Consider the following 15,616-nt stretch of genomic DNA (forward strand, 5'->3'; position numbering starts at 1 on the left):
ACGGTTTCGCGGTGTTGTTTATACAAATCGATCGTACCGTTAACGTAATCTCAGGTGCATCGACTCGAGACATCGACACAGTCTGCGCGGTTTTCCCGGCAACGGAACTGAGGAACGCGCTTGCCCTCGAAAGCGTACCTTTTTTGAGGGCGGCTTCGTCGTTGAAAGGTTTCCGGTGATTGCGCTTCGTCGCTGGCCGCGTTTCTGCCTTCGTTTTCGCGTCGGACTTACCTCTGAGGCGAGTAACTAAGGTTGAAAGTAAAAGTATCGGGTGGTGTGAAAGCAACGAAATCGAAAATTACAATTACAAATTACAGTTTTATGAAAACATATAGACACCACGTTCGAGTAAAAGTATTTTTGGAGTATCATGCTTTAGAGTTACATACGTTAATTTATACGTTCTTTAAATCGTAGCATTGTGTCTTTTTATGCCTACATCTTTGTACGATATAAAACCAAGACGCTGTTACGTAGTACGTGGAAACTTGGCGTCTTTGAAGCATTGTGTCTTTCCTTTGATGTAACGATACGTCTTACATTTTTATCCACTGAAAACTTGAAGTATTCCGTATCACACCTTTTCATGAACCACACAGGCGACAAGAGTTACGTAAACTTCTGCGTTTTGTGCCGCGTTAATTTCTTTAGACTTGCTTCGTGACATTGAGATAGATTTTTCTAAAGGAAACGTCAATTAGAACGACGAGGTTTTTTTTAAAACGAAACTGTGAAATCATGCAAAGAGTATGCATCGGAGTCCACAAATTACCGCACCCCATGACGTGTCAATGCGTCATATCTACCGCAGTACATCGTATTTTGACGCAGTTCTTACAGTAAGCAATTTCAAACGTTGCTTAAAGAATAAAAAAAAAAGCATCAAAGAAATTAATTATTTATTTATTGTCTATTTATCTCCTACTTTTTTTTTACAAACAAATTCTGTGTCACTCGAGGCTCACTCGAACGATCGTTACAAATAAATAAAACGACTTTTACTTCGCATCGATATATGTATTTTATTTTTTACTAGTCTTTTTTTTCCACTAGTTAATTTTTTGCTTTCTTGTACAATTTATGACAACATCGGGCTCTTTTAATGCCAACAAGTATTAGCCTATTGCAAATATTTCCACTCAGTTAGTCGTGACTCTCGATCATGCCAGGGAACGAATTTCCGGTTGGTCCGGTTTCCTAGAGTCTAATTTCGGAGTTGGACCGTCACGAACTAGGAAATGTGGATGGATGTTGACAGATGAAGAATCGTCGTTAGAGACGCTTGTCTTATGGAAATAATTAAGCCGTCAAACGCGTACCGTACAGGCTATATCGATTTCTGTTTTGTTCGAAGTTCATTGCGAAGCTGGACAAAATTAGAGTAGCAGTCACTGGCTACGCACTCGTCAATTCTTAAAAAGGCCTGGATGCTTTTGTGTCATTGTCTTCTCTTACGCTATTCCATTTTTTTCCACCAGGGGAATTTTTCTTAGGATTTTTCAAGATTGTCCCTATTGTGCACACCCTCGATTGTCTTGGACATCATTGTTGATGACAGAGTTTGGCCTATACATTCGGTCAGGAATTTGTACCCCATTTGTGTATATTGTTACAGTAGATGGATGTTCATTCGACGTCATCGAGATCTTGGAAGCTTTCTACTTTTATCCTCTACAATTACTATGTTCGTTCTTCTTACGAGTAGAAAAATTACAATTGATCGTTGCCTTTTTATTTTAATACGAAGTCTAGAAATGAACCATTGCTGCAAATAAATGGACTGGCGTTAAGAGAATAGTACAATAATAAGATAATATATAGTTCCTAAGTTACACGGCATTGCAGAAGGTTGAAGATAGTGAACGTTCAGCTTCCCTTCGTTCTTGTGCTATAATTCATTCTGCAGGTGTAAGCTTTATCTAGTCGTGTATTACCTAAGAATTTTTCATTTATTCAGAGAATGCTGCTTCCACCGTGTAGTGAACGTTGAATCACTCGTGTCTATATCATCGATCGCTGCTTTTTTTCCATGTTTCGTCATCGACGCAGAGATATACCTGTTTGCTTACATTGTCCTTGTACTCGTGCGATTAGAGACGCGATAATACCGTTTGCGTTAGCTTCGTAGATGACATTTCAACCTCGATAACGATATATAATCAGAGTTCTAACCAAAGTCACCGGAGATCGCATCGATATATCAGTCCTATGCTCGAATCCGACATTTTATCGATAAAATTCTCTCCCAACAGTCGCCCCCTCAAAAAAAAAAAGGGGGGGGGGGAGAGAAAAGAAAAGAAGACACACGTTTTAACCCAGGAAAATTGTTGTTTGTACACGTCGTTAAATAAGAGAATTTTTAACTAACACGAATCATCGTTTGCGCGAAGATTTCGAGTATTCGCAAACTTGTACGAAATAGCAGCTAAATGTGAAATCTGTTGGTAAACGTGTTCTTAAAGTTCGCGAATCCCACTTGAAAGCTTGTATTCGCTTGGTCGAGTGAAACAGAGACTAGGTTCGTTGAATGCCGCTACTCGAACCACGATATTTCATTCAGAAATAATCGATCCTGGCTGTAGCGGTAGAACGGAGAAAAGTACGAAATAATCCTGACCGGCCTTCTCAGTTAGTACAAACCGGGGAAAGGATGAACGTGAGCCAGGATATCGGAAGGAACAGGAAGGAATCGACGATTACTTGCTCGCTCGGTTGTAAATTGCTGGCTCGCTGAACAATCCCATTTACACGAATAATCTGCGCGAGGACGTGCAGTGGCTGTATCGAATATTCGTGCGGCGATGACTGACTCTATGGTTACGTATGATATGTACGAGAAAGATACGCGCTCGACAAAGTGGCTCCAGCGGAACTTCGCGCCTGCGAAGAAATTAAGACGTTTAGTCAAATTTTTAAGGAATATTTTTTTCTTTTTTTTTTTTTCTTTTTAGCTTCCTTATAGATATTGTCTATATTATTGTCCTTATAGGTATCGAATATATCGGATATTGTCTTCGAAATAGATCAAGTCTTTCAAACAAAATAAATTACCACTTTGTTTTCTCTTCTCTACGTTATATCTATTTAAAGATTTGTAACCCATATGGCGCTCTTTTAACGCAACTAATTCTCTCTTTCGCTTTACATTTTTCGCGCAGTGATCATCGATGCGTTTATTCCGCGAATAAATGAATAGAAATCTCGCCTAGAGATGTTTAATTGCGTGAATAAAATTCGTTCGATAGCTTCTTATGGAAGTCCTATACAGATTTTATGCGATACAGGAATTGATATATTCTACGTTTAATTAGGAAATTATTGAACGACGCGACGACACGTTTGAGCAAACGGGCGATATTTCGCGAATGCGACGGCTAATTTCGGAGCGCGAGGAAGTGTAGGAACTATTCAACGAACGTCTTTATATGCGACTACGATAAATGGATGAAAGCTCGGCGAGATGTCTTCCCTTGGTCGTAGAAATTAACGGTGGCCGCACAAAGCATAGTTGCTCGAATCTTGTCTTGTAGTGATTCGCTGAACCAAGACTCGTTAACACGTTGAATAGTCTCTTCTGCATTGATATTAACGAACGTTTATGCCGGTGATGTAGTAGTTTAATTGTGGAATTCGTGCATCCAAATCCTTCTCTTTCACGTAACGTAGGAGTATTGCGTCGAAGACGAAAGAGTTTGATTCGTTTGCCGACTCTTGATTCCCAATTTTTGTCTTTTTACAACTATTTGCACGTCTACTCCAAACTTTTGGTAGCCGTGAATTTTTCGTTCACACGATAATTTCAAACGCTCCGTCCAAACATTCTTCTTTCGCACCTCTCCACGCCAAATATTATCATTCGCACCTCTATCGTTTTCTTTCCTGATATTCTTCACTCACTCAACGAAATCACATTTCCACAATAGGGAGAATTCCAGGGCAAACTACATAGCAATGTCCAAAGTCTTTTTTTCCGGCTTTTCGATTCATTCTTCGTCGGGTGAAAGGAATCTTTGGGCTCTTGTCACAAACTGGTTTTTCTCAGCCAGTCCATCGACCTTCTTTCTTTCATTTCCATTTATCGGAAGAGGGCAAATCGATCAGATTCCAGCGCAAAACTCCCGCAGAGTCTTTTGATTGGTTCGCGTGTGCCAGGTCTGTTTTTGCCGCAGTAGTCTTCCGTTGCATTATCACCGATGCACCGACAACCGGTTCGCCTTTTATTGCCTGGCTGCATAAACGTTCTCAAACATTTAACAAGCGTTAACGCGCCTGCCTGTTGACATAACTGTCGGTATTTGCTCGGAAAGTGCGAGTCCCCGATGCCTCTCCCGATCTGCTTTAAACCATTCTCTTTCCTCGAAATATTCCCAACCAACAAGAAATTCCGTTGATTCGACCAATTTCAGCTGTTAGCATGTTTTCCGTCATCCCTCGATCTCTCTTTTTCTATTTGCTCGATTCTTCCGCGTAGCGTTCTTTTTTCTTTTTGTTCGTGCGTTCTTTCGACCGTTCTTTTATCATTTGTCGCTCTAAGCGAGCGTTTCTGTAAAATTTCTGATCTCGACAAATTTCTTCGCTCTATCTTCTCCGTTTACTTTGCAAGCAGAAACACAATTGCGAGGGCGATGGATTCCTCTTCGATTGTTCTCTATTTGGCGGGAAATCCAAGCGAACGGATATCGACAGAACTTTATTTGTTTCTGACAAATTATTCGATAAGCGGCAAAGAGAGAAACGACACTGTTGGCGTCTATGCGAGATACGTAGACACGCGGTAATGCGCAGTCTGTAATTCCTTATCACGACTGACATAACTCCCCAAGCAACAGACGTTGAATGGATTTTTAAGTTCCTCGAAACGAATGAAATTCAACGTGACTTTGTTATCATCGAGTATGTAAATGTTTTCTCATTGAGTTCGTGCTAGACAAGCAAACACTTTTTTGTCTCGTCCCACATCGTTTTCTTATTTCTCCTTTTGTCCGACGCACGTTCTTATGCAACGTAATATGAAATATTCGACACGTAAGAGTGGACAAATTTCCAATTTATACACGCCAGTAATTGCGTGCTGCATTTTCATACACACTGAGCAAAGCTCAAGCTGTTCGCCCGGTATTTGGAGCAAAGACTCAGCCGTCCAATCAGCGATATCATTGATCACTCTATTTAAAGAAGCCGATGGAAAGCGTGACGTCAAGCGTCGAATTTCTAAGCCAACTCCGTTTAGTCTCAGCCGAAGCCGGTAATCTCACCTGCCAGCGTCCCTTCGATCCTGGTCCGCCACTTCGAATATTACACGCGTCTCCCTGTTATTCTCCTTCTCTTCTCGCAATCCGCTTTGCGAGAACCTCGCACGTTCAATCAGAGAGTGGTTTACGTCGATGGAATGGTTTTCATATAATTTTGATACAAATCGAATCATTTGCAATGAAATTATGTGGATTTCAAATCAGGAACGCTTCGCATTCTTGTATTTCTGGGATATAAATCATTGAACGAGAATGTACGAACGGTATTTAAAACCCATTCGCGAACAAACGTTTCTCTAATATTCTAACGAGTGTTATTTTATTTTTTTACTAGAATATACGTCGTACGACCCGATTAAATTAATATGTATTCGTATTATACAGACAAGGAATAGATTTATAATGGAACGATATGTGTTTTAAATATATCCTTAATAATTATCCTAATAATTTATAGCCGGCAGTGTACTTGTAAAAAGAATCGCGGAAAATTGTCAAGAATGTATCTACAAAATTTCTACGAAGAATTAGGAAATAGTCAGTTTCATTACTCCCGTAATTCCAGTGTTAATAGCATGAAAAGAATTTGGGCTTTGCTTATCGATCTATAAAGTGCGCACAAACGTGTTTAATTTTTACGGTGTCGACAAACGACACTAACGTCGGACGAAGTTTATAACATGAACAAGATTACATATTCTCGACATGCGAGGCAAGGGTGGTTCAACTGAGAGTAAATATAACGGGTGGAGAGTGGTTTACCAAATTACGAGGAAAATCCCGTGGGAATCGTTGCCAGGGTTTGGTGGTGGATAAACGTGGATGAGACGGACGAAGAACTGTGGTAAAAACGGTAAACAAGTTTCTTTCGTCGGGACATCTTGAATTTATAGTCTCTGCCGTGTTCAATGTATGGCCACAGTCTGCTGGTAATTGCCGCATTTTCCACGACTCCTCTTTTCCCCCTATTTCCTTGATTTTCTTGGACAGTGTCGGTTTGCACGTCGTTGACGTCGTTTGTATCCGGTCGTTTTAAGTATTTCCATGGTTTATTGCGCCAAAGGATTCTGCTCGAGGGAGAATTTTTGGCGGCCCTTAAGAGGATAGATAATTTATGCCGGTGGTTGCGAGGAAAATTAGCATGCAATTATTCTCTTCTAAGATGCAAATTGTCACGGAAATCGGGAAGAAGGTAATAAGTTTAACAGTTGGTTTACTCGAGCAAGGTAAACGCATGGAAGAGAGGAATCGTGGTTATTTCAACGTTAACGTGCAATCGTGGCTCTTTACCGAGAGTCAACGAAAGATGTAGCTTTTTCTTTAAACAAATTACGGGTAACGGTGGAACTAGCGTTTAGTCGAGAATTAAGTTTAGCGATGGCGTATTTTCATCTCGTTGATTAAAAGCAAAACTCAGTTTTTCTCTCGTTACATAAATAACAGGTCGACGTAACCAATTAAGTTTATTCGTTTAATTGGCATTAGTGCGATGTCGCTCGCTTGTTGTTCGTTGACCCGGTTAAGCCGGCATAGAATCGTGAGAAGAGCCGTCCTATTTCGACTTCGATTCGATAAATCCAGCCACGATCAACCTTGTTTCCCTTATTTCCTCTTCTTGTTCTCTATTTCCCATTCGATATAGTAATACTATCCACATTTTTGAAATTCGTTCCAAGAAATCTCATACGTAATAAACATCACCGAGAAGAGATCTATGCCTCGGACTAGCTATATAGTCGATGCGAACCTGCAGAGTCAACATCTGGTGTGCAGAAGTCCTTAACGTTTCTTCCGACAAAATGCTTGGAAACTGGGTGTGTTTGAAAATGTTTCCAAGCCTACTTTCCCCAGTCTATTCCGTTTCCACGAATATTCAAACGAATCGTGTCTCCGTTGTAACGTTCGAAAAAACTGAAAAAAGGACAGCCGGTTATCAGGCTGTTAGCATCTGCCGGAGGGTGGTTCCGTGGCACACAGGGTTCACCAGGAAGACGGAGAAAGCGGGAGAAAAGGGAGAGAAGCACGAGAAGCACGACATGCAAACATCATATTTTACTGGCACCGAGCAATTTTGGGGCGCGATATCATTGTCGCGCTGGCTGCAATTATCTCGGATATCCGTCGTCTACGCCACGTCGAAATAATTACTTGGACCGCGTAACTACTAGGAGTGCAATTACCGCGACAAGAGACGGCTCTCGATCCGCGCGTACCACGGATTCTCCATTCTCTTGAACGCCACTATCGTGCAACTTTCGCGAAAATTGGAATATTTCGGTTCTGTTCTGATTTAACAATATTGCCCCTCCCCTTTCCACCTATTCCTTTGACTATCGATCCACTTGACTTCGTTTCTCGAAGCATCCCGGCGCACGAACGAAGTTCGTTTGAGAAATCGATTCTTTGCGTTTGACCTATATAATCGTCGTTCGTTTATTCTATTGAATTTATAGAACGATTGCAGAGCGCTCCTTCCGATGAATAGAATAACGCGAATCGTGGCAGTCGTTCGGAATAACACATTACGGAAAACGTAGAATAATATTTTAAGTAATAACAAAAATAATGATAAAAATTATGCTGTGTTTCCTCGAAATTTGAATTACGTCTGTGATTATATAATAATTTTTTATCTTTCGTACGTTCTGTCCAAACGACTTACATAATTATTCGATGCGTGTCGACTGCGGTCAACGCTCGTGCTGAAGAGATTAAATACAGGTGCGTTTGACTTGCAACGAGGATTCGTTGGCTGATATTTGCGGGCTTGCGTTAAATAGTTGCTTCGTTCAAACAACGAAAGTATAATCAACTTAAGGCAAAATATCATATTCGTTTGAAAAAGTGAAAGCTCGGTACGCGTTATCATCGGTCCATGTTTCTTTGATACGACAAGTAACAATTTATTTGAAACGAAAGGGAACGAGAATTTTCAATAATTTGTAATTTAATTACAGAATTAAAAATCAGAAAAAATAAAATATCGAGAATTGTCATTTCACATTGTTCAATTTACTTTTGCGTAACACGTGTGGTTTCGCGAAACCGCATCCTTTTCGGCTTGTGCTACAATTTACGGTACATCCGTACTGAAAATGTATCAAACGGTTTGAAACTTCAAGTTGGCGAGTAAAACTCTGATAATTGCCTTTCACAAGAATCTAAACTCAGGGTTACACATCACTTTCACTTCACCCTGTATAAATCGTAGATATTATGGTATACATGCGGTTGCGTTTCATAGACCCGTCGAAAGTTCATCAAGTTCAAATTCCCGCGTCAGGTTTAGCGAGTTTAAGCTGCTCCCAGTTCCTAATTGCGGTCTCCCCTTCGACCTGGCTTTGATGCCCTCCATCCTGTGCCCCTATATATCAGACCAGCAACCCTTTGGAGTGGCGTGCGGACTGGTTATGGACTAGTTAGTCGATGCAGTGCTGCCGGCAGTGGACTCTTCGGCGCCTCACGCTACCCTCGTTGCAGACTCTATGGCGCCCCTTTCAATCCCTTTCTCTTCACGTTCTTTCCCTCTCTGTCTTTTTCCCCTTTATTCTTTCTTTTTGGCTTTCCATGGCCGAACGGACGGCACGTGTCGCTAAAACGAGACCGATAGACCGAGTTTTTGCTGAATAATTGATAAATATTGTATCGATTGGGACTGCGTGTAATCGACTTTCTCTGCTGTCGAATACACACTGTGATCGTAAAGCGAGATACATACCAGGATTTATTAAACTTAATTTATTTTCTTTTTCCTCAAATTAATTCGTATATTTTTTATTTGAAAAATATGTTGGCAAATTCAAACGTGCTTCGGAATCGACGCGTTACGTGGAAATTACCCACGACCCATTATTTTATCATTCGCTTGCCCCCTCGTGCACAACGATCGACTGATCCACCCCCTGTTCCACCCTTACGGTAATGGTCGGACGACCAGAAACGTAGGAGGTCTTTTCGAGTTCGTGTCACGACACGGTCTGGTCACGCACGCTGCTTGTTTGTTGAAAACACGATGGCGCTAGTAAAAATAAATCTTGTAGTTAGGAGAAACGAGCGGTCCATGATCGGTCACACCACGTAACTCCAGTGCCGTGTATTTCTTCGCGACTTTCGTGTTAACGGGCAGCTTAAAAGTCGTTCCATTTAGGAAAAATTCACAGTAGGAGATACACGAGTGTTCCTTAAAGAGAACCAACAGCGATATTTCATACTCGCGTTCTTTTCCGATCGTTTCTACGAAGGGGATTGAAATCGTTTGATCGAATGGCTCGTCGAGATCGAATGCATCACGCGAGACGGCGGGAATTGATCGAGTTATCGCGTGGACGAAAATGTTTCCGGCTGTTCGACAGCGCAGGAAATTGCCTCCGTGTTTTTAACGAAAAATTCACACGGCAACGGGACCGTGGCTGGCAAACAACATTGTCAAAGCGAACGAATTCGCCGCGAAGAATCGGAGACATTAATATTCATCATTCCTCGAACACGTTGGAAAATATAAAGAAAGGAAACAAAGTGTCAGCGTTCTCTAGAGTATTTCAACCTCATCAAAATGACTTGGTTGAAATTGTTCAATACCATCGCAATTTTTAACCCTGATCGGACCTACGATTTCTTTGTCCCTGGTACATATTTGCAACTTCATTTATGGCAAAGTAAGAAATTTACAATCGGCTTATATGAATTTCTATTGAGAAATAAGTTTATTAAATAATTTATTAGTTACGAAACATCAATCTTGCGAGCCTATCGTTGCGGATCCTTTCAGCCAGGTAATTTTTTAATCTTCTGCGTCTCTTTGCTTTCGAAATTGTTACATGTGCTGTAGCTTTTTAAAATCGTTTATAGCTTTTAGTCACGTCGTCGGTTTTGAAATTGTTATTTTCGACGAACGCATCTCTATTTGTAGTCGCATCGATCACGATATTTATCCGCAGTCCCGTATAGTCAATAGTCACTTCAATGCATGTTTCCTGCGTGGAAAATCGTCAATCGGGTTAAAACCGAAACATGAGCTTTATATTTGGAAATTGTCAACAGTGTGCAACGTCACTGTCGTTAACCTTCTACGATATACAAAATTGTAACGTCCGTTAGTGTCCTTTAACGATGCGATCGTTAACGATTGCGTATTCTGTTGCTAAAGCCGGTTTCCGTGACGCAGGTTTCGTGCCTCGTGATTCTTTAACGAGCCGCGAACGAACGCCACCGTCTCCTGTTCCTTTTGCGCTTTTCCCGTCGTCTCTTCCCATCACCGCAATGAAATCGAAACGACGAATCGCGCGCACGGGCCGCTGGTCACCCTTCGCCTACGAATCGCCCCGGTAAATTATTAACGTCGCGTGTCGACCGGTCGACTATCGATTCGTCCTGTCCATTCGTTCCTTCTCTCGACGTTTCTTCGCTTTTTTTTTTTTTTTCAATTTCCACACTGTGTTCGTCGTAAAAATGGCGACTTATGACTATTCGGTTTGTTCGTTTCAATTATTTTCTATGAATAGTAGAAAGCTCGTGCTTGCCTTTCGATAAAAAGTGTATAGTATTATTTATTAAAACTGTGCGATACAACGCATTATTTTATATGATAGTATCGTCACGAGGTTATGATATTTTGCGGAGACATATTCGCTGTCTATGCAGAAATATATTTCGTGGAAATCGATGCGCGCAACTCGATAACATATCTGAAATTCGTCATATTTTTTGGAATTTGCCAGCAAAGAGGATGAGCACAGTTAAACATCTCTGTATGATGTCATACGGCGTTGACTTTTATTAAAGTATGCTTGGCATCGATAAGCAGAGGAGAGACTATGCAAAGCTTTATTATTCTTCAACTTTGGAACTAGTCTCGCCTTTCGTTCTACGTATTCTGTTTTTATTGTCCTCGTCCCATACTACGTTCTTGAACTTCTCTTTGTGCTTTGGCATTTCTTTAAAACGCAAGACAAAGAAGACCTACTTTCATTCGGTATCACTGTTCCGCTCGATTCCCGCGAGTTTTATTATTTCGTAGCCAAAGAAGCTAATTCCACGGAGACAGAAGGAATTTCGTTTGCCAGCGACAGAAATCTGACGTACTCTCAATTGCCAGAATCGCGAGATTTTTCTGGTTTATCGCCGGTAATACGATGCTCGCGGCGATCGGAAGGAAGCAATTTCGAAGCCCTAATCGCGTCATGAATCTCGGTGACTCAGGGACTCGCGCGTTTCGAGCATTCCACGGCACGCGGAAAGGAAATACCGTTTGCTTTGGCCGAATTAATAGCGCTGGTCGCGATATAAATTCGTTGTAACTGATCCGTGTTTTTGTGCGAGATTTTCGCGTACTTTGATCGGTGTGAGAAGTTTCTGTCTTGCCACTTGTTTCCTCATCTTATCTCTGAAATACATTTATTCTCTGCCGCATCGTGAATTATGTGGAACGATTAATTATTCACTATACTGTATGACGCAAAACTGAGTCGGAAAATAACGTAGAAAAAATGTACGTATTACGATAATAGATACGTTATAGAGGCCTGTTAAATAAATCAGAAAGACAGTAAAGATAATTTAACTTTTTTAAACATTAAAAATTGTGAGATATCGATATAAGGAGAAATATTGTCGCAAAGAAGTATCTTATACATATATGGAATAGCTTTTTATAATGACATTGCCAAGAAACAGCGAATAACATAAATTAAAAGAAGAAAAAAATTGCGTGTATATAAATAACGTAATCGTGGCCTTTAATCTACTTAACGAAGAATACCAGGCACATTGCACACGCGCAAACTACCTATACAGCGAACCTGTTACGTCCAACTGTTCAAGGTTGACGAACGTGGAACAAATTCAGGGATAGTTTGGTCGTTTAATCGCGAATGTGTCCGAGTTACATCGATTTCCCGTGCTATCCACGTCATTAAACCGACCGAGCCGATTTAACGGACAGTGAATTACATAGCGTTCAGTCCCCCGCAAACAAACGGTTACGCGAATGCGAAGCATGTTTATAGGTTTATTACGAATTGCGGTCCGCGTCGCCGCTGTTGTTTCCGGAACGCGTGCGTGGCTGAAAATCGAGGGGGAACACGATTTCTCTCGGTTCGGGGGGTGAATTCGGGCACGTGACGTACGTCCGGTCTTGAATCGCTTCGCTAGTTTTTGTTATATTATTCAAGGTAATGTGTTACGCCACGAGGCTTTTTAGAGATCGTATTTCCAACCGTCGCTCGCGGCCCTCCAGCGTCGCAGATACATCCTCTTATCTGCCCGACGAAAAATATACATTGTATCGATGAGCGCATATTTATCACCAAATAACGAGTTCTGGAACCGTCGATCTCGGACCGTTATTTTCTAACGAAGAAGTCGGCCTACGTGATCATCGGCGCGTGCGATGGCGTGATCCGAGCATATGGGGGGTCGTCTCCCCGAAAGACAAAGAATCGGTCTAAGGAAATCAGTCTCATTCGAAATCTGTAACCGAGGAGTTCATTTTCGTCGTCCGAACAGTCAATAACTCTACCACGGTTCTGCCTTCAAATCAATTCGTTTGCAAAGTCTAACTATCGCATCGAGACATATCGTCAAATCGGGTCACATTTTCTGTAACGCTTAAGCTGTACTCATCGTCAAATACTTGTGACGCTCATAACATTGTGTAATCCATTGTTGAATATATACATCATATTAACCTGTTAACACAGTGTTAATTTCAATTAACCACCCCTGTTATCCTAACCGAAACACGGGGAACGACTAATTCGCGGCGTCGATTAGCCGAATCGTAGCGAGAATTTACGCCTCTCGCTGACGCGTTTTCCTCGCGACCGCGTCTCTCCGCGAACGGTCGTAACAGTAATGTAATCACATAATAAGAAGTAACTCCTTAGCTTCGAACGTTGCAACGCTGGTTTTCAAAGTGTGTAGAACTCTGTCCCCGATTAATATTTAATTTCTTGCGACAGGATTTTTTTTCTTTCAATCGCGATAAGGAGGATTTCTAAATCCTAATCCTAATTTAAATCGAGATATTCGAATATTCAGTGTACAATTAGCATTCGACGTCATCATCTCCTGCTTTTTCACCCTGTTTATGTTTCGTAAGCATATGCTTTTACAATTAATATGGGAAAAATTAATTTTTCGGAAACTTGTTCGTGGTACGATCAATTTTTTTGCGTACATATGACAATTTATAATGCATTGGTGATGTACTAAACAGTCGACCGATATTTTTGTTGCAGAAATAATGAAGAGAGAAGCTGATGCAGGCGCTATGACAGGTTCAGGAGGACCGACAAGTCCTCACAAGCGTTACAGACAGGGTGACGATGAGCTTCGTCTTCTGATCCCCAGCAAGGTAAGATTTTATCGGTTTCAAATTCCATCTTGCGAAACCACTTTCAAGTCGAACCTGAGTCGATGAATCGATCATCCGATCTTCTATGAAAGTCGATATTTGAATATCCGCGAATCGAAGCGAACGATTACGTAAATAGTCGAGAGAAACTACGTAATGTACTTTCTACTTTTTTAAAGAGACTTCGCTTAGAGTACTTTCAAATTTATGATTTCGACAAAATTTCGGAGGCCATTGTTTTTAAGCGATATCGACATATAATTAACAGTACAACTACCGACAGTTAAGACGAAACTATTTCTACCGAAATCGGTCAAAATGTTTTTAAAAAATACGTAATAATAGCATATTTTTATATTTATTGAGTTATTACTTTTTTACAAAATGTTTATTAACCCATCTGGGACCATGATCCCTGAATGAGGGTTTGCAAAATTGTAAAGTAGTGATTTTTGTCTGGTGTGGTAGTTCTAACATCATCATCATGATCGATTCGGAATTTTTTCTGTTAATTAATACCTTCGTATCGAATGATACGTAGTAAAAATCCTAAAAACGTATGGAAAGTTGTACAAGATGAGGAAACTAGTTAATTCAGGTTCGGTAAACAGATTGTAGGACTCTTTTACGCTTTAAAAAGTACCAGTCATTTAGACACGATATGATACAAAGTTATTTTGATTTTGAATGAATAGCAAAAAAATAAAATTTATTGTATCGTTCTTTTAGTTATCGCTACAAAAGTCATTACATCAAGTAGAAATTTTAAAATAAAATTATAAAACCAATCATGTTGACAGTCCTAGTGTTGATTTTCCCGTCGGTTTATTATAAATCCGTTACTATTGCGAAGTAAAAAAGTATTCGAGTCTTCGTTAAGCAGTAATTGCAGATTGAATTCATTGAATTCATCTACAAATGAATTTTTATTACACTGATGTAATATAAATCGAATTAGCAAGTAATTTAAGAGACTATACACTCGTAACAGTGGGAAAGATATGGACGCTCGTAATTAAAATTCAGAATATATCTCGGATAAAAAGAAATACATTGCCATGAAAATAGGAGGAAGGAAAAAAGGAACGAGAATCTCGAAGGTAGCGACAACGTTTGTAACGAGGATTGGAAAGAAATTATTTTAGAAGAAACTTTCACTTTTACCTTTCACTGCGACAAATGAAAAGTATGCAATGTAGTTGAGAACAATACGCTTTTCCGCCAAATATTCTTCGCAATTGAATTTCCAAATAAGATCGCGTAAGATACGTCTTTGCAACCGTGTTTCTTACGGCCAGATAAGGCTTGGCGATGCATCTAGATGTTGCCAAGTTTTATTTTCCCACGTGTACAATTTTCCAGCGGTCTGTTCGCGATCGCATACACATCGTTGGCGAAGTAAAAGCGGCTTGCCATACCGTGTTGTAACTTGGTGTCGGCACGTTCGCAATCGCGGAACGCAGAGTTCTTCCGGTCATTGTCGCTGCGCTCGGCGAATCGCTATCGGATTTCCTTCCGCTTTCTTTCCTCCGGGAAAATTCTCGAAATCCTGACGGGATACCTCGCAGCTAGACGGAAATTTTGAAATTCTTTCCGGAATATCTAAAACGTTTGCAATTTTAGAATTCTTTATAAAAAGCTTAAAAGGTACGTTTGGTGTAAGTGAAAGTGACCAGATATTTTTCACTACTTTGCTTGAAAATATATCTAATATTAAGTTAATCGTTAGACACCTTAAAAATTCTACGCTGTTTCTACTTGTATGTTTCTTTAACACGAAAAATCACGATTGCTTCAATTCTACGTATCTCGCTAATTCATTTTCGAAACATCATCGTTTTAAAGGATATTAAGGTTTGTGACTGGTCGGAAGAAAAAGTCTTCACACACAGCAGAGAGACACAAAAGGGAACTATGTTGAATATCACGTTCCATATAGAAATTCACCGTGCAATATCTCGCGTCTTAATAAACCGAGATTGCATCTCGAAGAAAGGGGAAACGCGCATCC

At 40.5% G+C, this 15,616-nt stretch overlaps 1 protein-coding gene across 9 annotated transcripts in view; it reads left to right on the forward strand.

Annotated features, from left to right (window-relative positions):
* Positions 1-15,616, forward strand: part of Hnrnp-k (Heterogeneous nuclear ribonucleoprotein K) — a 93,411-nt gene that overhangs the window by 35,417 nt on the left and 42,378 nt on the right. For all 9 annotated transcript variants that reach the window (XM_072002946.1, XM_072002952.1, XM_072002945.1 and 6 more), the window contains one exon: positions 13,490-13,605. In XM_072002946.1, coding sequence (XP_071859047.1) covers positions 13,495-13,605 — 111 coding nt within the window. In that variant the 5' untranslated portion in view covers positions 13,490-13,494. The remainder of the gene's footprint in view (positions 1-13,489; positions 13,606-15,616) is intronic.

Source organism: Bombus fervidus, chromosome 5 (genome assembly GCF_041682495.2).
Source record: "Bombus fervidus isolate BK054 chromosome 5, iyBomFerv1, whole genome shotgun sequence".
NCBI lineage: Eukaryota > Metazoa > Arthropoda > Insecta > Hymenoptera > Apidae > Bombus > Bombus fervidus.